At 41.7% G+C, this 24,604-nt stretch overlaps 1 protein-coding gene across 35 annotated transcripts in view; it reads left to right on the forward strand.

Moving 5' to 3' along the window:
- The window catches only part of CLASP1 (cytoplasmic linker associated protein 1), a 164,232-nt gene that overhangs the window by 133,856 nt on the left and 5,772 nt on the right, over positions 1-24,604 (forward strand). For 21 of the 35 annotated variants that reach the window (XM_040561483.1, XM_040561482.1, XM_040561462.1 and 18 more), the window contains 7 exons: positions 3,410-3,526; positions 7,107-7,257; positions 8,259-8,505; positions 9,294-9,487; positions 11,260-11,388; positions 22,126-22,332; positions 24,427-24,543. In XM_040561483.1, the coding sequence (XP_040417417.1) occupies positions 3,410-3,526; positions 7,107-7,257; positions 8,259-8,505; positions 9,294-9,487; positions 11,260-11,388; positions 22,126-22,332; positions 24,427-24,543 (1,162 nt within the window). The remainder of the gene's footprint in view (positions 1-3,409; positions 3,527-7,106; positions 7,258-8,258; positions 8,506-9,293; positions 9,488-11,259; positions 11,389-22,125; positions 22,333-24,426; positions 24,544-24,604) is intronic. The other 14 variants (XM_040561492.1, XM_040561474.1, XM_040561485.1 and 11 more) reach the window with 3 other exon arrangements.

Genomic DNA, 24,604 nt, shown 5'->3' on the forward strand with positions numbered 1-24,604 from the left:
TTGTCTTTACATTCTTATCACCTGCTGATGTCAGAATATATGTATCAAAATGCTGATAGCTTTCATCATTCACTCAATAGTTTGGTGTTGCTGTTTTTAGCATTTGGAGTTTAGGAACAGAAGGATTTTTCTCACGTAGTATGTTCTCGAGGAATAGTTAGAGAGGACATGTAAACCTAGAGCATTCTGTCATTAAGTTGCAAAGACCAAAATTGTCACTGGTGTAGTGGTCCAGGAATTTCCTTTCAAAAGCAATCATTCCCTCAATTTTTGGGTGGGGTAGGGAGTTCTTAGAGATGTTGATACAAAATTTTATGTATCTTTTCTATTAGTGTGTCCTGCTTCCTTGCTGGATTTAGTTAATCAAAACTGACATGTAAAAATTACTGTTCAATGATAGGTGAAGCTATAAGCTGCTTTAAAAGCTTAAAAGCCATTTAAAATATTGAGGGGAGGATTTCTACCATTTTTGTGGGTAACATATAAGCAGTAACAGTAGCTGCAGATTTTCACCACTTGCAGAAAAAGCGGTATTGCAAATCAGGGGCAGTCGCTTCTGATATTCTGCAGGATTGCATCCCTCCTGAAGGTGTGTTGTGTAGTGCGGTTTGAGCATGGTCCTCACTTAAAGAACAAAGGAGAACTTGGTTGTTTTGAAGACTATGTGCAGTCCTTTAAGAAAAAAGGCTTTGGAAGATGTGTTAATAGACTTTGGGAAGCAGGGTGTACTGCAGTACTGCAGGTGATGGTGGTATAGATGCTTGCATGTCATCTTCCCATTGTAAATGCTTGTGGTTCGCAATTCGTCTTGTGATGCAGAACATGACTTTTCTCTCTACAAAACCGAAAAATGAGCTGTTCCAGGTCATTCTGGTAGCAGTGTAAAAGGATAAATGTTACTGCTGTTTCTCTGCAGGGCCATTCTTTGAAACCAGGTTTGCCATACCTCTTTTGGGGCCCATTCCCAAAGGGTTGTAGGAAGGTTGTCTGAGTATCTTACTATTGCCTGTTAGGGTATTCCGTGTGCAGGCTCTGCTTACCGTGTCCATGCCTATGCCTTGTACAGGCAGCTCAAGAGCAGTTGATTGAAAAGATTATCTCCAGTTCTTAATGCCAGCATTGATTTTGAGGAATACATTTTCCTTTGAACTTTCTTGTGATACACAGATTGGAGGAGTCATGTATAAAGATGACTATGTTTTGGGGGCTGGGGTGTCTAGCCTTCCATGTAGAAAGGATAGTTTGGGTTTTGTAGGGTTATTTAAAAAAAAAAAAAAAAAAAAAGCTGCTGAGCATAGCTGCTGTCCCATATAATTAATGGTTTGTGGGCCATGTTCTCGGTATGAATCAGCAAAGCTTTACTGATACTATCTATAGCAAGTATGTCTGCCACTGCCCTCAGGTCACATTACTTCTCATGTATTATTGCCATCCCAAATGAATTCCTAGCGACTTAGCTTTGTGCATACATTACATGTATTTGAACTGCCTGGATAGTGAATGTTCTGGTTGAAGTGGACTTTGATGATGCCACCAGCTAAACTGCTGACCAAGATGATCATGTGTGCCCCACACATTGTGTAGTCCCTGCTGTTAGTGTCTTCAGAAGGATTACTTGCTCTCACGGCCTTGGACAAAGCCCTTCTTTCTGCTTGCATTTGCTCCATACTGTTCTGCTTTCATGGTCACTAGGACATACGCACTGCATCTGTGAGTTGCTTCTGCATTTGTACCTGCTTTTGTTGCCCTGATAGTTCTGGGGGAGAGGAGTCATAGAGGAAGGAGGTGTTTTCAGAAGAAGAAAATCAGGGGAGGGCACTTGGGAAGACTGAAAACAATAGGGGGGAAAAAAACATTCTTGACTAAGAAGACAGACTGTTTCCTGGGCAATGCTCATCTGAATGGATATGAATTTGTGTTGGATGGAGAGAATCTTCTTAGATTTAGTAAGTGGCACAGTATGACAAAAAGGAAAATACTAGGCTGTGAATTGCTCCAGTGTATGAATGCCATTCTGACTAGCAAATGATCTTCTGAGCCAAGATGTCACATGCAGGTTGTGAATTTTCACTTAGAATTCATTAGGAATATTTGAAGTAATAACAATAAATAAGTTTGCCTTCATTAGTAGCTCAGAAATCTGTGCATAGTTCCAATTACTAAAAGAACAATTTTCATTCTTCCAAGAGGAAATATATCAAAATAAAAGGATGAAAACTTGGTTATATATGTTTGTGCTTATTTTTTTCATAGAAACTACATGATTTTATTTGGCTTTAAAAATTTACATGCTTGTTTTTTAATTGAAAATGCCATTAAAAGTAAACTTTAATAGTTTCTGTATTAAGTTGAGCAAGGCAGGGTGTGGAAAAAGAACTAAAATAAGCCACCCACCTTACACAATAAGGACAAGCCTGCATTGTTCAGTGGCCTGTTTGCAGGTAGGTGAGATCTGAGCTGTGGGAGCAGTCTGGTTGTCGTGTGCGTTTCTGTAATAGTTGATTGTAATAGCTGGTTTTTATTTCTGGTTAACAACTGCATTTCTTGACACCATGCTTCACGCTGGGTTTTCAGCTGGCATTGCTGCTATTTGCTCTGGAGCAATTCTTGGCTTGTTTGCTACTTCTGCTCTCCTCGAGTCTTCCACTTGTGTGTACACAAATGTGACTTTCTGAGATAAGTGTACTTAATAGAAACAAAGTGGTATCCTGAATATTCCACCATCTCCAGCATCTATATTGTTGCTTAGATGATGATTTTGAAAATCCCTGTCATGTAAAGGGAACAGGACAAAAGCAAAGGTTAAACAAATTCACACAGATGCCTTGACCCAGAGGCACAGTATCGTTTGGTAACCCAAAGGTCCACACAGAAGTTTGAAAAGAAATTTGAACTGGCTTGGAGGCTGGGTTTAACTCAGTCTTCCCAGGTTTGTCTGCGAAGACCAGGGCCAAGCCTCCAGTTTACATGATGCATTAATACCCTATAGACTGATTTTCATTTACTAATTAAGACCAGCTCTGGGTTTCCTTTCTTCCAGGAAATTCTGTTGATTGCAAATATCTGTGTAGCGTTTGGGTACAGATGCATGGTCAGGGATTGTTCACTTAGAGCATTTTAAATGTTGTTCATAGAGACTATAACCATTTATGCAATTTACCAGGGACTATTTTTGTGTGAGCCGTATCCTTGTGTTAGAGGAAGAAAAAAAAAGTGGAACTGAGAAATAAAGGCCAAAGCAATGACTTAAGGGGCTCAATGGAGTATTCTTGTTTAATTTTGTTTCTATTAATTTTCTTCTCTCTCCAAGGCAGCATGACAGCACTAAGCCACTCAGATTATAGTTTCTTTTTTTTCTCCCTCTCCTTTCTCTGTTTTTTCTCTTTCGTTTCTCCTCTGATCACTGCAGTCGGTTCTGGGGTTGGAGTGCAGACGGGCTGTCGAAGCACCCCCCTCCCCTTTCTCAGCCTAACTCCATCCCCACCGCTCCTTCCCACAAGACTTTCAGGCGCTCTTATTCTCCCAGGTAACAAGCTACCTGTTAAACCAACTCGTCTGAGATGTCACAGCATTATTTACCTTTCATACCACAGGATTTGTTCAAACGTGGGAAACGATTTCCAGAGGATTGGTTGAAAAAGCAAATGGGCTGATGTTAGCTCTCAGAGCGGGGAGAGGGCAGTCAGCCGCTTCTTCACTCAGTTGGGAAGATGCGGCACACGAGTGGAAAAACTCCAAGTGACTTTTTCCAGATGACTTCTCCCTGCTGGATTTCCTGAATGGGTGTAGGTTTCACAGTTAGACTCCAATGCAGAACACAGTTCTTGAGCACTTTCTGCAGGCGCTTGTTGCGTTGTGATAGTGCAGGCAACATCCTCCAATTCACTGTGCAAGTGGCACACGAGCATGTTCAAACTGCAGTAGTGAACATCTATAGGACAGTGAGGGAGACGTGTATGGGATTTCACCAGCTGCTTGCACAGTGATTGTGGAACATCTTGGAAATGGGTAGTATTGGAATTAGAATTGTAATCCTGTGTCCTTGCCACAAGGTTTGGAGGTTAATGACAGCTAATTTTAACAGCTATTCCTCTTGTGCAGAGGAGACAGGTATTTAATCAGTATACTAGACCAAAGCTATATACTGTTTTAATCAAAAAACAGTCTGAATCCAAATTTAATTTCAGACCTCTTGGATTTTATCTTTTAAGTTTATACCCTAGCAGCAGTTTCTCTGTTCCTAAATGAAAACTATTGAAACAAAACCAAACAAACAGCTCTTGGAGGACTGAAAATCTGGGCGTCTGTGACAACTGAGAAAGAATATGGAGATACAGAATATGGGATTCTATGAATACCAGCAGATTTAAAACATCAAATCCATGTTATGACTCTGTTCTAGAATACTGAAAAATCTGTGGAAGAGATCCATGTTGATTTTTCAGGTTAAACTAGTCCAGAATAATTTTTTCCTCATTTCATTAGCTGACAGGTTTTGGAATAATTTGATACATATTCCAGCCCAGAGCCTGAAAGTGCAAGGAAGTGGGTTACTGTGTACTGCTTCAGGATCCTAAACTGTTGATTACTTACACGTTGTTTGCATTGGGAGCTGAATAATAGTTTATGGAAGTAAAACGTTTCATGTCAGACTGGAAAACTTCAAAACTGTATCTTGATAAACTTGTAGAGCGCTTACTGTTTTAGTGCAGCACAACGCGGAAAATAATGTTGTGACATCCCTAAACACTACTCATCTCTACTCACTTCTTACTCATCCTGTGACTTTCTTCTAGTTTTCTGCATCACTCTTTCGTTTTTGTGCCTTTTTCAGCCCTGGCAGGTGGGTGTAGCTCCATTTTTTATTTTTTTATTCCCCCATCATGTTGTCTGTGAAGTATTCCAGCACTCATGCTGTCAGTAGACGTGTCTTTACATGTAGAATTTTATTTTGTATAAAACACAGCCATAATGTGATCTCTTACACAGGCTTATTCTTGACATATGAAATCACTGGGTTCTTCAGATTTTATTAACAGGTGGTTTGGGGTGGTTTTGGAAAACTCATTAGATCCGGTGGTTTTTCATTCAGAAATTTCTGTAGTCATTTAGCATTGCAGAATATGTACTTTGATCTATTCTTTAGGAGCAGTATAGGGCAAAATTCATTCCTGAGGAAAGAAGCAGTGACTTTAGCAGAAGATTTAATGTCAGTACATCTGTGATTATTTCTGTATTTTTCTCCATGGATTTAATTGTGTGGCTTTTGGTAAGTCATTTCATCTCTTGGCGTGGATACACAGTTACAATCATATATATACCTTCACTAATGGCCGTTCCATTGCTCACTTAAGTATTGTGTGAAGAACCCTTTAAGATCTATGAATTAAACATGTTTGAGTGCAAAATTAATATTTTCAAGATGGTATGAGGCAAATGTTGTCTTAGCCCTGACTGATACTTACAAAGAATCAAAAATCTGCATCCACTGTTTGTTTTTTTTTTGTCTGGAAAGCAATCACAGTGCATTAGTTCCATTCAGCTATCTGAAAGGCCCTAAATACTCTGACTTTTGTAGGTTTGTAAACAGCTTTTGTTTCCTGGTCTTGATTTGTTGTTCAAGTGGCTTCTCTTTCTTCCTAGCCAGGCCTGGCCTGACAGGCACTATTTAAAGTCAGGGAGTTTGTTCTTTGGTTTCTCTGCCAGAATACATCGTGCTGGGGTTTGAGTGGTTGTAGAGCGAGCACATTGCTTGGGAGCCAGGGATTATGGCTATTTTCAGTGTGTTAATCCCAAAGGAATTAGGCAACACCAGTTTTATCCTTTGTCTAAAGTTCTCGAGTTTTTTCCAGAAAAAATAGTAGTAGTTCTAGATAATTAACATCCTTCTTTCAGTTCTATAGAAAATAATGGCTGTGTACTGAGGATTCAAGAGAGATTTTTTATTTTTGATACTTTTTCCCCACCACCTCACAGGGAATCTTTCTTTAGTCAGAAAGGAGCACAGCTCTTTGTTCAGCCATCTTTCTCCGAGCCCATCCTGTAATTCTTCCCAAAATGCTAAGAAATAGTAATTCACCCCTGTAGGGAGCCACTTCTTGCCACTTATTGACAAACAACTTGATGTAAATGTCTTAAATTCTTTTGGTTTCTTTGCTTCTGGCTCTATTAAGATCCGAGACTCCCCCAGAGAAATTGTTCTCAGTTACTGGGTCTCTTCGTAAAGGCTCTCTTGGAAAACTGATTGTCATGCAAACTCAACTTCTCCCTGAATAGAGCAAAGCCGTGCCAATATTGCTTTGTAATTTCCTCCGAGCACGTAGGAGCTTCTCTTCCTAGTCATGTCTTTTTTTGTATCATCTGCCCTTGCATGCTAGACATTTTTTTTTCATGGTACTTAATTTTGGGTAACTCTTTAAGGAATCCCAAAACCCGTGTGGCTTTACGCTGATGAGGAATTTCTGAGAAACTGTCTGCAAGGAGGTATTCTATTTGAGTGAGAGAATTCTCAAATTTAGGCTCAATATTTCAGAAGTTCTTACCAAGGCATCTTGCAAGTAGTTTTGTTTTTTCTACTCTATAAGTGAAAACTGGAATATGTTAGATTAAGCTTTTATGTCAAGGTACATTTCTGTTTCCATTTAAATCTATTGCGTTTGAATCCATTGCCAGAATATATTTGTTATATTATGAAACTTAATTTGTTGATTTATTTTCCACCAGCTGTCACAACCCTTTGAGTTCTCATAGTGGTTATTTTTCTTTATTTTTCTTTTTAAATAACACCATTACCATGATGGCGCTAGGTTTTTGGTTTATAGAAGCTAGCACACTCACTGCTGTGGGTAACTAACAAACAGCGGAGCTGATTACCCCTCAATCACAGCAATATAATACCACTGATTTCAGTCGAGCCTCTCCTAGATTTAGCTCAGTTTGAGGGGAGACTCAGACCTGAAGTCTGCTTTGATTCCATTCATGTTGTGTTACAAGTCACTGTTAGAAATGGTACACCAAATCATCTGTCTCCAACTCAGCATTTATTGATTAAGTGAAAAGTTGTTTCCAGTTTCATATGTAACATTTCATATACGTTTGGTCTTTAGTATGCTGGATTATGACACGGAGAACCTAAATTCTGATGAAATCTACAGCTCTCTTCGTGGAGTCACAGAAGCGATTGAAAAATTTAGTTTCCGTAGTCAAGAGGATCTGAATGAGCCAATCAAACGTGATGGAAAGAAAGACTGTGACATTGTAAGTATTTGTTTTGATTAACATCTGGAGATAGGTAAAGTTTCACAACGTTGTTTTCAAACCTGGCTTTGGATTGTTAGCTAGTGTACAAAATCCAGTTACTCTTGGTCTGTTTTTTCCTTCAAGTGTTAGTCTCTCTGGTTACTAACTTCCTATCCCTAAATTTTGGGGTACCGGTAACGTAGTCCCTTGCTCCCCTAGAACTCTGTTTAACCTCCTGTGAAATATGCTTACTGGATTACTGTGGATGTCTCATGTATGAAGAAATCTCTGAGTGCCCAACTCATGTGGTGCCTTATGCTGCATCACTAGTTACAGAATTACCTACTACATGAGATACCATTTGTTTTAACAAAATACACTGAATTCAAAATTTGTGTCAATTTTAAATGGTATTTTTGCTTCCTCTCCGGGTGAACAAGTTTAGGTTAGTAGATTGTTAGCCTTCAAAGCAAAAAATTCTTGGTGGTCTGATATTTTTTCTTTGGGACTCTTGTATTGTCCATTTCATATTAGCTTGCTAAGCATCATAGGATTGGAAAAGACCTCTAAGATCGTCTAGTCCAACCTTTAATCTCCCTTGGCAATCATCTAATCTCCTCTATGGCAACCATGGGGAAAAAAATGGCAATCATCTAACGTCCTCTATCAGTCGGTCATGAGGTTTCATAAGAAGGATATTGATTTTCTTAATTTTCTTGTTCTTAGCAAGTTAGTCCTGTCCCAGAGCTTGTCTGATTTTTGCTAGCTTGTAGTTTTATAAATATTGATTCATATTCAGGACTGTTAGCATAGCTTTTTGCCCTGTGATCATGAGATACTTCTGTTACATAAGCTAGGGAAAGAGGTGATAATCTAGGTTTTATTCAAGAATTATGCGCACGTAAAGGATTCTATACAAAATTAATTGATGCATGATCCTATGGTGAGTGGATTCAAAAAGGCTTACAGCTTCTACAGATTTTGAGGAGTCTCATGACTTTTTTGTGTTGGATCCCCAGGTGTCTCGAGATGGTGGCCTTGCGGTACCTACTAGTGATGTCCGTGGAAGTAGTGACATTGTAGAGGGAGGAAGGATGGCTCTCGATAACAAAACCTCCTTACTGAACACCCAGCCTCCACGCGCCTTTTCAGGGCCACGTGCTCGAGAGTATAACCCCTATCCTTATTCCGACACAATTAACACTTACGACAAGACTGCCCTCAAGGAAGCAGTGTTTGATGATGACATGGATCAGCTTCGGGATGGTTTGTATTAGCTTATCTTGTAAAACTGCAGGCAGCTTGTTCTGTTCCTGGTATTTGTATGCATGCGGTGCTCTCGGGTACATGCCTGTCAATGTATATGTTGAGTATTATTTTGTACCTGAGTCAAGGCTTGGCATGAAATATTCTGTGTTCTCATATAACAGCAGAACCTGATTTGTGGCAATTAAGAAAATGTTAAACTGCAGTTTGAACGTGGATTTTGTTTTTTCTCCTCCTCCTGGAGTTTGTCTCAAACTAGTCCCTTAAGAGTCTAAATTAAGTGTATCTGTAAGGGACGCTACTCTGGGGACCTCCTACTCTAAAACTGAAATGACTCATTAGCTCGCTGTTATTGAGTGTTCCACTTCATTTAAAGGATGCTGCACCTTAGCTTTATCCCTTCGCAGTGTATTGATGACTCACTGTACTTTGATCTAAATGTCATACATGTGATCACCGGTTTTGGGTGTGAGTGTCTAGGACAAACTCTGGCGGTTCTTGTCTTGTAGAAGTAATTATTGGAACTGGATGAAATCCAGTCATCATTTCTTCTTTGTTAGAAACTGTGTGCAGACTCATGAGCAGTATTATGAACTTAAGTAAAATTTTGGGCTAGTCAGGTCCTCTTTCCTGCTTGACTGAGGCCACCTGGTATTTGATGGCTGGGGGCTGGAGGGGTGGGGGGTGGGGGGACTTGTTATGTGCACTTTGTTCTGTAGAGGATTAATAATGTGGGCATCTTTGATCTTTTCCCCATTCCCCAAATGATGTGCTGCCCTTTGTCCTAGAAGTACCCATTGACCATTCGGATTTGGTGGCTGACCTTCTGAAAGAGCTCTCTAACCACAATGAACGGGTGGAGGAGCGAAAAGGAGCTCTCCTGGAACTTCTAAAGATCACAAGGGAAGATAACCTCGGAGTTTGGGAGGAACATTTCAAAACCATTTTGCTCCTGCTGCTGGAAACACTTGGAGACAAAGATGTGAGATGTAGATTTTTGTCTCAACTCTTCTCAACTCTTTTCAACTCTTTTGCCTTTATCTAGGGTGATAGGTTCTGCAAATTAGATTAAATCAAATTTGTTGCATTTGTATTGCAACTCTTCAGTGATGCTGCACCACTCATTTTTTTCCTTTGAAGGCTGTTGACTCTGCTTTCATTGTCAGTGTGCTCGGTGATGAATTTCAAGCTACTCTGAAGTGTCCCAGTTTTTCCCCTTCCCTTCTGAGTGTTTAGTAGCAAATAACTAGGAAATTGAACTAGAATCGGAAAGGAAGTTATTTTCTAATTTTGTAAGAATTAAGATTTAAAATGTTGTTCACTTCCAAATTAGGATGAAATTACATAATATCATTACATAATACATATTATGTGGCACATAATACATATTATAATAATGAATACTGTTACCTAATACATATACAAAGTAATGCATACACATTATTGCATAATAATAGCTCTTAGCCATATTGCACCCATTCCCCAAAAAGGGAGAGTAAAGGCAGCCTAGATGAATATTTAAATTTTTTTCTCTGTGTAGGTTAAAGATCCAGGCTATTAGATCTTAGAGGATGGATTTCATCAAGAGCAAACTGCTTTTACAGGGGATCTTGTTCTAAAGTATTAAAAGAAGCTACAGATGTAGAGAGGAGGGAGGAACTCATGCTGCATTACTATCACAGCTTTATCTTTGGTAGTTGATCAAAGTGGTGTTTTACAAGCGAGGCTTTTACTTTTTCCAGATGGGGCTGTTTGTTCAGCTTGCAGCACTGTGACATTTTGATAAAGGCTCAGCACCCTGGCTGTGCCTTCAAATCAGAGCCGTGCTTCATCTAAATGTTACAGCATGTAGGCGTAAAAGCACTCCCAGTTCTTTTCTGTTTAATCTGATTCAAAATCAATTGTATTTTGTATACTGCTTATAAAGTATACGGTGCTCTTGTAGAAATAAAATCTTGATTCTAAGGCAGTGTAAATGGTTGGTGCATTCTCACAATCGTTCTTAGTATTACCATGAACTACTGTAGTCCTACGTGTTTAATCATAGCAGCATCATACATGTATGAAGATATGGTGACTTTAAGTACAAATAAATTGTGCTAATCTGAGTTTTGCAGATGAATAGCAGAGGGCATGCTTTAAAGGTTATGTTAAAGTATTCCTCTGCTGAAATGATAGAATCTATTTCGAATGGCTGTAGGCCAAAAACTTAATGTAACAGTTGTGAAAGTGAAGCAGGTGTTATAAATCCCTTCTGCTAATGGTCTTTTGATATAAAGGATTAACACATAGGTCAGTAGTGACTACAATGACTGACTGTTCTTGAAAGTAATTTCCATAGTAGTTACAGGAACAGCATTGATTTACTGCATCAGTACATGAGAAACAGCGTTGTTGCGTGGATGGAGCCCAGTTTGATATTCACAAAGCTAAGCAGAAGAGGAAGAGCAAAACAGGAAATGTGCTTCTTTGGGTACAAATTCGTACTTCATTGCCAAGACAGTATGGAATTTAAAAAAAAAAAAAAAAAAAAAAAGGTTCTGTTTCTGTCAGTGAGAACAGTCATGTGAATTTTTGTGCAAAAGAAAGCAAGGAGACCAATTTTGGTTTTAGTTACTGAGCACACTGCTCGTTCTGCTGGAGCTGGTAGAGCTATGTAAGACTTCTGATGGCATAGGGAGCTTTGTGAATTTACTTCAAAATACAGTTTGGATGAGAAATGACTTTTTCTAACGTTTATTTCTCTTGACACAGCATTCAATAAGAGCCCTGGCACTGCGAGTCCTTAGAGAGATCTTACGGAATCAGCCAGCAAGGTTTAAAAACTACGCGGAGTTGACCATCATGAAGACACTGGAAGCCCATAAGGATTCCCACAAGGAGGTGAGCGAGCCTTTCAGTGTTACTACTAGGACAGCAATATTGAAGAAATGGGAGATTTAACAAGCAAGCATGTTGACTCATTTTGACAGCAGAACAATTTGATAGTAAGTCTCCCAGGTACTAAGGGGGTGGTGGGTTTATACTTGCTGAAGGAGGAAGAAGAAATGTGGGACTGACAGAGCTGGTTAAGTGTGTTTGGAGCTATCCGGAGTTGTAGGCCATTGTTTATCAGTTTTCCAGGACTTGGTTGTTCGTTCTGGGGCAGACTGAAGCCCTGTGGCAGAAAAATGCATCTTTCAGAAGTTTGTGGAGCACAGTTACAGGCACTGTGGTCCCTCCATCTGTGCAGGGAAGGGTAGGAAATGTACTCATGAACACAAAGGCTGTGTTCAAACAGAGCTGCATGTGAAAACAATGATGAAATTGGGCCGTGATGAAGTACTCAGAACTGGTGAATAACAGCAGAAAGTAGACAAAGAGGGCGTGCTGCTGAAAAGAAGCTTGGGGAATAGAGGAGGAAGCCGAGGGAAAGGTGAATTGCATTTTCCTAATGTGGGAGAACTCATATGCAAGACTGAAATGAAATTTTTCTTCTAGACTAAAAAACATGGCGACATGATAGTTATATACAAAGTAGATCAAATTACATTAAAGGTCAGTCTTTGCAGATTGACTTCCAAGCTGGATCTTCTTTTCCACCTTGTGCATGTTGCAAGTTTGAACTGAACCATGGTAAACACCGCGTGAATTTCTGTACGTTTCTGTGATAGCTTTGGTAATAAATTCCTTCCTTTGAAATCTAAAACTCTTAGTCTTCTCTGCAAAAGGCTTGTCTTAAACTCACAGTTTTAAGTGTCTCTTTCTGGAGAGCTTTTTTGGCCATGAAAAAGATCGTTGTATAGATCAGGCTGCTCCAGGGCATTGCATAACTGATGCAAGGTTACTTTACCTGTGCATAGCAAAACTGTACTGTTTAAAAATCAAAACAAAACAAAAACACCCCCAGGGAAGAAAGAACCTAACAGGCTGGATATATCTCTACAATGCAAAAGTAGAAAATGTTTAATCCTTTAGTGAATGAAGACTGCTGTAAGCTGTCTATCCTCCTCTCCTCGATTTAGAGCCTTTGCACTCCTGTCATTTTCAGTTCAGAGTAATAAGCAATTGTAAATTCATTTCCTGATAAAGCAGTCAGACAAAACATTGTGTTCTGAAGGAGTGCCTTTTATTGGCAGGTTTTCCTGGTTACATACTTCTCAGCTCACCTTGACTCAGTGCCCTCTGTTTTTTTTTTTTTCTGAAAGTCCTCCAAAGCTGCAGCACCTTTCCAGATGGTCTCTGACATTGTTTTTAATGCCCTTTCAAAGCTCGCTTGTGTGACTGGCACATTTTTTCAGAAAGTAGGTGTAATGTTGAAAACACGACATTTTATGCTTCTGTATTCCCCACACCATGTTCTTCATGCTTGTAGTATGGAAAGGTTCTTCAGGATTTGCATGTGAGATGCCTCCTGAGGAAAAGCAGAGAAGAATAAGTCTTTGTAACGGAAAGCAAAGCTCAGGCCAGGAACGAAGAGATGAGAGCTCTGGCACTTCTTTACAGAAGAGTAAGCCAGAGCTGTATTGCTCTCAGCAAGTAGCTGCTGTGCTACACGTGGCATTCCTTTGATTTGTCAATGGTTCTGCATAGCATCTTTGTCATTAAAAAAGATGAGATTTACTGCTGCAATGAGACCTTTGGGTGACAGCTGTCGTAGCAGGATGCTGCAGGTGTAGTCCCGTTTTGCTGTCTGTTGCTTTTAAAAAGAAGTTGTTTGCACAGCTGTATTAAGTAGTGACACTGGTGCCGCAATAGGAGCGAACAACCTGCAGCCATGGGTGTTTGGTCTTCCCCAGTGTATGCTTAAGGAAACGTGTACTACGTTTCCTGTGTTAATATTTAAAAAATAATAAAATAATTCTAAAAAAATCATGATATTTGTGCCTCTGCTCACTTTATCTGCAGAGCTTTTTCAAGGTGTTGCCCTGGGACATGGGATTTTTCATTCTTTGTATGTGTTTTCTGATAGCTGTGTAAATTGGACTCTCAGAACCATAATGCAACCCATGAAAGTTGTGTCTGTCCGTCAGTAATTTGAGAATATCAGCATTCCTGAAGTTAAGAAAAGCTTCCCAGTGTGCACTTGGGTCTCTACATGAGCTAGGCTAAAGATATACCCGGGAAAACGCTTCAGGTATTTTTACCTTTAGCTGGGGCTTGCTGATTCTGTTAAGTCTGTGAAAAATTAATCGAGTCCGTTTGGGTATGGCTCAGTTGGTCAAACTCATAGCCCTGGGCCAGGAGGTCACAAATTCCGGTCCGTTGGTGGCCCTCCAGCTCCCAGTCAGCGCTGACTTGCGGCACTGCTCTCCCCAGGGGCTGCGGAGGAGCTGCCCTTTGACCTCATCCCACGCCGCGAGAGCTGAAGTGGAGATTCACAGGTCTGTGACTGAAGGGTGTTTTAAAAGAATAGCTGGAGGGGGAAATGGGAAGATGGCAGTGGTCTGTCTTACAGTGTCCTCCTTCGCTAAAACTGAGTAATATTAAAGGCAGTGGTTATACTGTCTTTAGAGTAAATAAAATCTTCCTTCATACTATAAAAACTATTTTGAGGAAAGCTGCTATATAATAGTGTTAGAAAAGTGTTAATCCTTGTGCCAGTAATGCCCTGGTAGGATGTCCCGTCAGGGTTTGTTTCAGGTCTGCTTTTGCCTTGTGGTAAGACAGGAGTGACCCCGGTTTGTAGTTTGAGATCCTTTGAAACGGGCTGCATAAATCAGTAGAAAATGATTGTTTTGAGCGATCTGTATCTGCTTCACTCCTACCTACCTGAGTTTCCCCTTTAGCACAGGGACTGCTAATTGCCCTTAAGTTATTGCTCCCATTTTCTGTTGTGTGTGAGCCCATGGACAATCAGTGTACAGTGACCAAGCAAAGAAGGAGGAGTTTGAAAATATGCACAGTACAGAAGAATCGTTAACCTCAGGCACTGACTCAGGAAGTCATTGTATCGAGACAGTTCTTCGGAAGTCAACTGGAAGGTTGATTTGTCTTCCCAGATTCCAATATTGCTTCTGTTCAGCGTGGCCAGCAATGGTCAAGTAACAAATTGTAATCGACATATTCATGACCTGACGAATACCATCCCTTCCTCCATTTCAGTGCCAATATGTAGTTAAAAGGTTTAGTCTGAAACAAAAAGGAATGCAGCTTTACTCTCTTCCTGCTCCCGGATGATACAAATGGAAGCATCAAAGTGTGGTGTTAGTATAGTTTGATATCTTGGGATGCCTGGATAACTGGGTATTTTTCCAAGTCCAAGCTGAAGCCTTCTGATGGTTGGATCTTTGCTACAGCTAGAACTCCTCTGCCTTCCGTTGCTGAAGGTAAGGTGTAGGATCAGCGAAGCAGCACAGCTGAGAGCCCCACTCCTTCACAGGGACGCCAGGGAGGAAAACTCAGTTGAATGCTGAGTGTCGTGTCCTGTGGGTGCAAACACAGGCGATTGGCAAAGCTCTGACCTCAAAGGGGGTTCAAAATTCCTGTAACCCTGGGCTTACAGACAAGACTCTGGGTTGGGATCCATGTTCAGTTTGCACTTTCTAACTTTAGCTTGTTTTTATGCTATTTGTACTATAACAGTCTAGTCAATGCTGTTGTTTGAATGGGGTGATGTGAAGAGTCAAGCCTGCCTCAGTAATAACTGTAAATATTCAGGGGGGTTGACATGTAAATGCCTTTCACTTACTTCGGGGTTATTAGAACATAATTGGAGTTGTGGACGATATTAAATCTTGTTGATTTTTATCACTCTTTGTTTGGAGTTTTTTGGAAGAGAACCATCTTTCTGTTGCCAATCAGTTAATATTAACTCATTTGTTCCAGTGTAGTTACTCACCCGTAACTAAGGAGAGATGCTGTCTGCTGACCCAATGCCATTGATAAGGCATTACTTCAGATTCATACCAGCAAAATGAATTTGTTCTTATTGAGTGTAGTAAAACAGAAATAGTTGTCTTGGGAAATTGGTACAGAACATCTTTACCAGTGAAAATCATTGGATAGCAAATTCCTTGCTTTTTCTCTGCAGTTCTGTTTTTCTCTGCAATTAAGTCTATAGACCTAACCGATTAGTGCTTTGGGTGAGCAAAGGATATTGTCCCATGTCTTAAATTCCTAATTTTGGTCTTTCACTATCCAGGAAGCCCATAAGCGTAATTGGGATGTAACATTCCCTGTTGTAACCCTCTAAGAGAAGGTGAAGAAGAACAAATCACAGCTATCCATTAACTTTAAATACTTGTTACTGTCTTGCTGGGGTGTTTTTAGATTGATGCTGACATTTATAAGATGATTTGCAACCGTCCTCCGATGATTATGGTACAGTCTGTATCTGTTTCTGCAAAATGCAGTTTCCTAAAGAAAAGCACCAAGTGATCAGTCTTTAAGGCTAATTGATGCATAGTCTGTGCTGGAAGCTGTCAGGTGCTGCAGCTTGGCAGTTGTTGATGTTTTATAGTATGCATTTGTGCTTTCTCTAATTCCCAACACATTTGAAATGTTTAGTACACAGGAGAAGCAACCTAATCTACTTCATCTCCTCTGAATCCCTTAAAAAAAAATCGTTGTTTTTTTTCATCTGCTTAGCACTCCCCGTTGCTGAGTCCACTTCCTCCTTTGAAACGTAGTGCTTAATTCTTTATTCCTGTCTGGATCAGACTGTATACCCTTCAGGGATGGGAGTTTGCCTGGCTAGGTATTGGTAAGCCTCCATTCCCTCCAGCCTAAATTATGCAGGCTTTAAGTAACTACCTCTAAATAGCAAAGCTTGCTTCAAAAACATAGCTGTGTGCCTTGTAAGCCCCAAAGCAAAACCTTGTTTTCTGCCTAGTAAACTTCTGGGGCTCTGCATATGTCACACTGGAATAAAAAAGCCTCCAAGTTTTTTGTGGTTTTTGTTGCTGTTTGTTGGTTGGGTTTTTGCAATAATTAATTCCCTACAACTTTCTGCAGAGACCGTGCAGCTAGCATTTGTGGTGAAGTACTCCAGCTTGTGGTCTCACACACAGTCCTGTACAACTCTCGTCTAGGTTCGCAAGCACTGCTCTGCTCAGATCCCAGCACGCTGCACTCATTCCCTGCACAGCCTATGCAGCTGGCACGTTCTTCCTTAGAGGAATCAGGGCATATATTTTTCTTTCCTTATTTGCCCAGTATGTGTCATTTAAAAGCAGAAATGGAAGCATCAAAACCCTTTAGAAAGCTGCTGTGTATTGACCAAAGCCAAGAGCGGATTACCAGAGGCAAGCTGCTTGTTGCAGCAGTGGGCAGCGAGCAACATCTGTAATGCACTGAGGGTAATAGCTGAGCAGAAGAAATGGTGCTGAAGGGATGCAGTCCTGGTTTCTTGGTTTTGTCTGTCTTGAGTGAACAGCATCCGAAGGCTGCGGTGCATTGTGAGCCAGGTAAGCCGGTGGGAATTGTTTTAATTTTGTCCGGCAACTTTTGTAGTGTCAGCTTTTCTACTAGAAGAGAGGGATCTGTGACAGGTGGCTGTTCCTAACAGTGCACTTTAGCATGTCCCCTCCCGTTGAAATCAGAAAGCATTTCATGCACATATTATATTCCCGGGACTGTCTGACCTGTTACTTCAAAGGGTACTCCTTTGTATATAGCATTAAGGCAGACATTGCTACACAGGTGGGCTCTTTACCTCCACTACATCTGTGTGGCTTGATGCACCCAGTTGGTTCGAGCAAACTGGGTGGAATTATAACTATTTCTCTTTCATGGGAGAGCTCACTAGAAAGGCCTTAACATGCTGCAGTTGCCTTTCAAGGAGCCAGCCCACCAGAAAGCGCAGCGTGTGTTATGCCAGCAGAAGTCAGGCTGAATCTAGTCTGCAGTGCGTAGAGCATAAAGTAAGCCTTTGGAAAGGAGAAAAACCTGCTTCTGTAAGGCAGAGTGCTATCTTTTAGATCTGCATTCCTGGGCTACCTGCCTTGTGTTCAATGGCATCAAACTCTCCAGTTCCAGCCGTGGTTTGCTCTAAGCTTTCACTAGGAGGTAAAATTGTGTTTGTGACATACCTTACACACAGCTTGGTGTCAGTACTTTTAAAGCACTGCAGGCTCTCCAGTCTTGCAGATCTTGCTTCAGAGACACCCTTTTGAACTTGCTTCTTCCAGCTGGTATCATTGTTTGAAGACTGCTAGTTTTCTCTCACGTTTCTGAGATAATTGAGCATAACTGTACTAGGTTAAATAAAAACTTTGCTTCACTTCATACCCTGCTTCAGACAACAACTAGGAAGCATGCAGTGATGCTTCACTGAGGGCATCCTCCCTTCTTACTGCTGTCTGAAGCTTACCGTCTTCCCATACTAAAGGTCCTGTCTGCCTTCGTGTTTACTGGCCTTTTTTTCTTCAGTAAACTTGTCTATTTTTTGATCTGTTTAGTATCTGCATCCTTTTGTGACAACAAGCTCCTCAGTCTGAGCTTGTAGTGAACAGCACTCTTTCTCAAACGTAAAGGATGCGTTTCACAGCCACCACTTCTTGTGGTGTCTGCTGTTAGTCCGAGCCTAATGGAGCCGTTCCTATTGCTTCCCAGTGCGTATCTGCCAGTCCTCCCTCCAAAGGAGGGCAGAAGAGCTGTTGCTGGATGTTTGCTTGTTTCTCCCACTCCTTTTAAGGTTGTTTCACTCTGTTGGTCAGGTTAAAGCCCTGATTTAAAAAAAGATTTTTGATTTTTGATATTGTACGGTATGTATAATTTGCAAGACATGGTTGTTGTGCCTCAAGGCAAAATATCTTCACTAAACTCAGCTATAATTGTGTACCCTCGTTGCCACATGACCTGGCAGCTCATATCTTTCGATAATACACTTCCCTCTCTGCAGGAATGCTGCTGATTTCCTCGGGTGGTACCAGGTGAATGTGACTGACAGTGGTGTGCAAGTATTCAGAGACAAGCTTTCCCTCGTGGGATGCAGGTCTGGGTGCTGAAATGCTTTATTCTGTCAAAGCCAGAAGGAAAGACCTTTTGGGCAAGGCTGTTACTTGCATTGCAGAGTGGTGGCATTTTGGCTTTCTGTGCCAGCGGACACAAATGGGTGAAGAGCTTGTCCTTTTGGCTCGCTCCCAGCTGGTACTACCCTGCCTGCCCCTTTGTCTACAGCCTGTCCCCTGCTGCTCCTTTCCAAGGCAGCGAGTTACCTGCCGAGGCTCTGATTCAAGCAAGCATGTAAGCACATGTTTGAATCCCATTGACGTCAGTGGGACTTAAGCATGTTATTAAAGCTAAACATACGCTTAAGGGGGTTGCTGGAGTGTGGCTTGGATGCAGATGCTGCCTGCCAGATGTGCTCTTAGAAGACATGGAAATCTCCCTGGTGTTGTCACATTTACTAGCTAGGATCAGCAGGAACCCTACTGGACATGTGTAATGTGCCCCTCTGTATTCAGAGGAAATGCAGCGATGTGAAATACCCAACTGCTGCGCAAATGCTGCCAGATCCTAGCTAGAAATGGGCAGCTTTGCTGGAAGAGAAGGACTTGCACGGGCATAAATAATCTTGTACCTTTACAGCTGTTCTTGCTGACCTTACGATGTGCAAAATGTATTATGACCTTTGTTGCGATTTGAATCCTGGATCATTTTGTGAAGAATTACAGCTGTGTTTTAACCCCTGGTGCTTGGAAATGGTAATGGGCTTTTAAAATAAAGGTTTTGTCTCATGTGCTAGCCTCATATCTGCAACTTAATGTGCATGGTAAACTATGCAAACAGTATGTGGAGTTCAAATGCAAAAGGAGTTGTTGAAATTTTTGCCTACTCCCAAACTTACAGTAGTATTTTTAAGATCAGTCTGTCTCCAGGTGCATACTAAAATATTACTGCCTTTTTATTATAAGTAAGATACCGTGGGGATTAAAAATAAATAATTTTTTTAGGAAGTTGTGATACATGTCCAAGCTTTTCTTTCTCATAATGTGTGATAACATTCACTAAACATATTTGGAGTTGCCAAAAAAGCAAAATCCTCAAATGGCCTGTGTCCAAACAGTTATGAGGCTTTTTAAAATATGCATATTAATATAAATAAAGTGACTTGCATGCAAACATTAAGTTGATTACAAGGTAACCTGCACCCTCTGTTATCCACTGCATTGTTTGTGGAGAGCTTGATGCTAGCAGTGTTTCAGCACTAGTAACAACGACGTCAGAAGCTGCAGTGCCAAGCAGTGGATTCCTTTTCAGGAAACCTCCTCAGACTCAATGGAGACCTCCTGGGAGCTCCTGACTTCATCCCTTCCAGCAATTCAGTGCCATGGTTCCAAACCATGGCATTAGGTTTCCTTAAATACTTGGATGTTTCTCTCCTTTTCCCAAAAAGTCGCATGGTACGTCCTCCTAGGGTGGCTGACATGGAAACCTTCATGCTTCTCACGTGTGAAATTGAGAAGGTATTAGCCAAGAAATGGCTGGAAGACCTAAACAAGCACTCTGTTCTGTTTCGTTACTCATTCACAGAGCTTTCAGGATGAAATCTTTTGAACACTGACCACACTGTGGATTACCGTTCCTTTTTGGAATATGCTTTAACGCTATATCTAATTGCTGAGAAAGGCCCGAGGTAGGTGGAGCAGTTGGACAGCTTCGGTAAATAGGGTACCAATACAGAAGCCATCAAGGTTTCGGGTCAGCTACAGAACCTTGCCTGTGCCTTGCCTGAGCTTAGTGTTTGTTCTGCTGAAGCATCTGAGATCCCTTTCATTGCTTTGCTGAGGGGGATGCCCAGAACAAGTGGATGGGTTTTGTTACTTCAGGGCTGTACAAGCAGCCTTTGGCCATTCCTGTTTGAGGGAAGCAGCTGTCAGCATGAGCGGAAGGTTAGTGCCGGTGTTGTAGCCGTGACGAGCTAATAGACCATGGGTGAAGCAGGCTGTGTAGCCTGAGCTGCTCACTCTTCACGGCTTCTGCCTTGAAATCAACTAGTCTCTTCTGGAAAATAATTTGTAGCCAAGGCAGGGAGATATTCTTGTCCTAGTAAGGACTGGGTTAAACCTCCAGGTTGTCCTAGTACACGTGTTGTCCACATTAGTTCCTTACAGGTAGAGCTGTCCATGGGTTGCTTTAGTCAAACAGAAATCCCTGAGTGTGATACCACGATAGTGTGTGGAAGAGGGGAATGAAGAGAATCCAGCAACCGTGGCTTGAGTCGAAGTGATGGGAGACTTGTGGATCGATTTATTTATTTGTTGTGGGAGGTTTTGTTTGTTTGTGCACATTGTCTGGGACAGATTTTCCTTTGCTGGTTTCAAAATATTGACTTCAGACAACCCTGAGGAGTCTGGCTCAGGATGAGTTAGAGAACTGCTGCTAGATATGAGCTTCCCACACCATCGGGAAACAGGGAGGTGTCTTCCAAGCCTGCTCCTTGACTCGGAGTTAAGGACTGCCTGGGGACAGCTGGAGATGCTCTAAGTTCAAGGATTTGTGAATGCTTCTCTCTTAGAGCTGAGGTCTGTGATTTAAGTCTGTCCACTAGGGCATCTCTGTCCACACAGGATTTACCCTCCCTTGAAGGTAAATGGTGAAAGGAGAAGAGAGGGGATGTGGTGGGCAAAGGCATCCTCCATCTTGTGTACTGAAACAGAACATGGGGAGTATGGAGCGTGTGGTTTGAGGCCAGGAAGAGTGCAGGCAAGGGAGAACCTCAGTTCGTTGCCTGGCAATTAGCGCAGACACATGAAAAAAGAAAACCTGCTTCCCATCCTGTTTTTTTTTATCCAATTACTGTGGAGTATGAAATGAATAAACTCTCATGGGAGGAGAGAATCAAGTCTTTCCTCTTCCAGCTTGCTGTCCTGCCTGCTGGGGAGAAGTGTGAAAGATGTGGATTTGCTTTCCCTTACGTGAAGAGTAGAACTGGGTTTAGGATCCTTCATCCTGCGTGACTGCCTTACAGTGGGCTAGTTACAAAAACAAAAGGTGGATGCTACCCCAGTTTCCACTTGTTCTTCCTCCCATGTTTTGTAGTGTTCCAGTGCTGCCTTAATGTGTTAGATGTGCTCAGAGCACTCCTGCCTGGTCATGGATTATCCTGAAGCTTGCTTGGCTCCACAGCCTGGGTTTGAATGCAGCAGTGCTTAGCTGGGACGTGGCAGGACACATCTGTGCAGGCACGGTTGTCTCAGCTTGGGCACCCAAGCACTCAGCAGGGTAGATGCATATTAAAAAGTATGACAGTGTCTATGCAGTGTGTGGCAGTATAATGTTTAAGGAGCTACATTTAGCATTGAAGTCTAAGCTGGTGGATTTAGGTTCCTTGACAGCGGCTAGAGAGGTACCTTCCTCTTGGTTTTCCTAGGATAGCAATGCCTATCTTTACTGGGTGACAAAGATACTCTTTCTTTTTTTTTTCTCCTTAATCAACTCTTTCAAACTAGCCACATCTTTGACACAGTTCATTCAGGCAGGACGAACTGCGTACCGCTGTCTGGTTGGAACAAATGTCACTGGAGGTGAAGAACACGAATTCTCGGAGTTGATTGCCTCTCAGAAGAGCCTCCTGCAGATCTGTTAATAAACATCCCCAAGTATTTCCTGGCGTTCATTCCTAGTACACACAGGTGGTTTTGTCTGTGAAGTGCGACCTCGTTAATGTAAGGTTTTGCTCTGCTTTCACTGCAGGTCGTCAGAGCTGCTGAGGAAGCTGCTTCCACCCTGGCAAGCTCCATCCACCCTGAGCAGTGCATCAAGGTGCTTTGCCCCATCATTCAGACTGCAGATTATCCAATCAATTTAGCTGCCATCAAAATGCAGACGAAAGTTATTGAGAGGATTTCCAAGGAATCGTTGCATCAACTCCTTCCTGATATCATTCCTGGATTGTTACAGGTACAGAATCCCCTATCACAAACGCTCCTGAGTGCAAACCGTCACTGAACTGTTGTGCATTTTGGGTGTACTTTGCACTTTAATTTGAAGCCCAGCAGGCAGGATGGTCCTTCTTATATTCTCTCTGAAATCAGGACCGAACTGCTCAGTGACTTCATTCAGCCTCTTTCATAACCCTCTCAAGCTGGGTGGGGAGCTGTGTTTTTGCCAGTGCTAAGACTTGGTCTTACGTAGTGAATTTTTCTCTTGGTGCTGGCTGTAGCGGGGCTGTATTCAGTTCCCTTGTACAAGCAGCTGGCAGTGCTAGCAACGAGGATGAGACTGAAAGCACGATGGAAATAAGGGGAGGTAGCAGCAATGGAGGAGAGAGAATGTGGGTGTGTACTGGGGAGGGGTTGTGACAGGAGCAAATCAGTCAGTGTGAAAGGGTGGATGTGTTTGGGTGGTCAGACTGAAGTAGAGAACTGGGATAAAGAAGCTGCCTCATTGTGAAGCATGAAGAGTGGATGGATAAGAGCAAAGTCAGAAATTTCCCTTGTGCATCCTAGCATTTGTCAAAACTTCGTCATGTCAGTTCTTGCAATTGTTTTCTTATATTTCAACCTCTGGGAATCGGGCAGTTCTGTACTGATGTAAACTTTTGTTGTGAAAAGTTCTTAGCCCTCATTGTTGGTGACAACAATCTGGACAGTGTAGCCTCACACCAGAAAAGTTTGGGAGCAGCACGCCTTTAAAAACACAGTTATATTTGTTTTATTAGATTGCTTTAATGTCTTAAAACAAATCTAATTTTGGAGCCTAGTTTGCGATTTTTCATCTTGGAGCAGCCAGGGATATTTCTTCATCTTAGGAAGTCACAGTGATCAACAGAATCTACTCGTGTTTGGAAAGCATTTGGGGATCCTTCTGGCTGAAGGGCTTTGTGCAAGAGCACCACAGCTTAATATTTCTCTGAGCTCACCTAGGTCTCCTGCTCTTTGGGATTCAGTGCTCTTTGGGATTTTAAACAGTCATTTCAGACTGTATTTTGGGCCTTGCAGCCAGAACATCAGCCCTGCTTGTGGGCAGCCTGGCAGCCCCAGCCATGTGCCATCCCTCCTCATGCCTTTCCTGGCAGAGGTCACCCTGCGTCTGGGGGAGCCAGCATCCCGCACACTGAGGAGATGTGTGTGGTTTCTTATGGGGTCGCTGCTCAGCGATAAGTCACTGCCTGAGTACAGGACTGATGGCACAAGCTGCTGAGTGATCCAATGGCTCGTTTGAGCTGCAGAAGCTGCCAGAGATCAGCATGCCCACAGGGGTCTCTCAACATGTTCTTTTCCATGGTATTTCCTACCTAATAGGTAATAAAAATTAATAATAATAAAAGCTCCTGGTTACAGAAGGCAGTTCATTTAATGGACTAGCACGGGTGTAGCACTGCTCTATACAATGTTTAAGCCCAGTGCTTTTAAAGGGTTGGAAAATAATCCATGACAATGATTTTTGCAGCTTCTAATGCCTAGATAGAGCTGTTCTATGCAAATTCCTATTTGGGTAGAACATCTATTCACTAAACATTCTGGATTTCATATTCTGAGTGATATAAATATTAGGCCACTTTTCTAAAAAAAAAAAAAAAGAAAAAAAAATAATTTCAATCCGTAACTTTGCTCAGGTGTAGAACTGATTTACTTTCTGTTAGATTTGGCTTGGGAAGGATGTATCTGCAGGCGAGCTGGGAACACTGGTGTTCCACTCCAGGAAGTTGTCCCATACAGCATGTGGTCATCTGAACTGAACGTGGGAATGTGTACATCTGATAGAATCCTAAGCTGAGAATTTGTGTTCCTGCTTAATGACATAAAACCCCAAGATATTAATAACTTACAGTAATAACATAATTTAAGAAACAAATAGGATGGGCTGGGTGTTTGTATTTTCTTGCTCTTTGAGCATTCATATTGCAAACCGTTACATTCAGCAAGGCCTTTCTATTGATTTGTTAGGTTGGTAGCCACACTTGCAAAAAGTTAATCAGCTTTTTAGTATATTGATCTGTAAGGGTGTTAGTAAGTGCTGTTTGATTTGTGACCATTTTTTCTTGTTTTCTAGGGTTACGATAACACAGAGAGCAGCGTCCGTAAAGCTAGTGTATTTTGCCTAGTGGCAATTTACTCAGTAATTGGAGAAGAACTGAAACCTCATCTCGCACAACTCACAGGAAGCAAGGTATGTGAGTAATGCCTCTGCTATTTTGGTAACAGCCAGCTACTAATAGGAGTAAGAGCAA

The sequence above is a fragment of the Cygnus olor genome, chromosome 6, assembly GCF_009769625.2.
Source record: "Cygnus olor isolate bCygOlo1 chromosome 6, bCygOlo1.pri.v2, whole genome shotgun sequence".
NCBI classification, from domain to species: Eukaryota; Metazoa; Chordata; class Aves; order Anseriformes; family Anatidae; genus Cygnus; species Cygnus olor.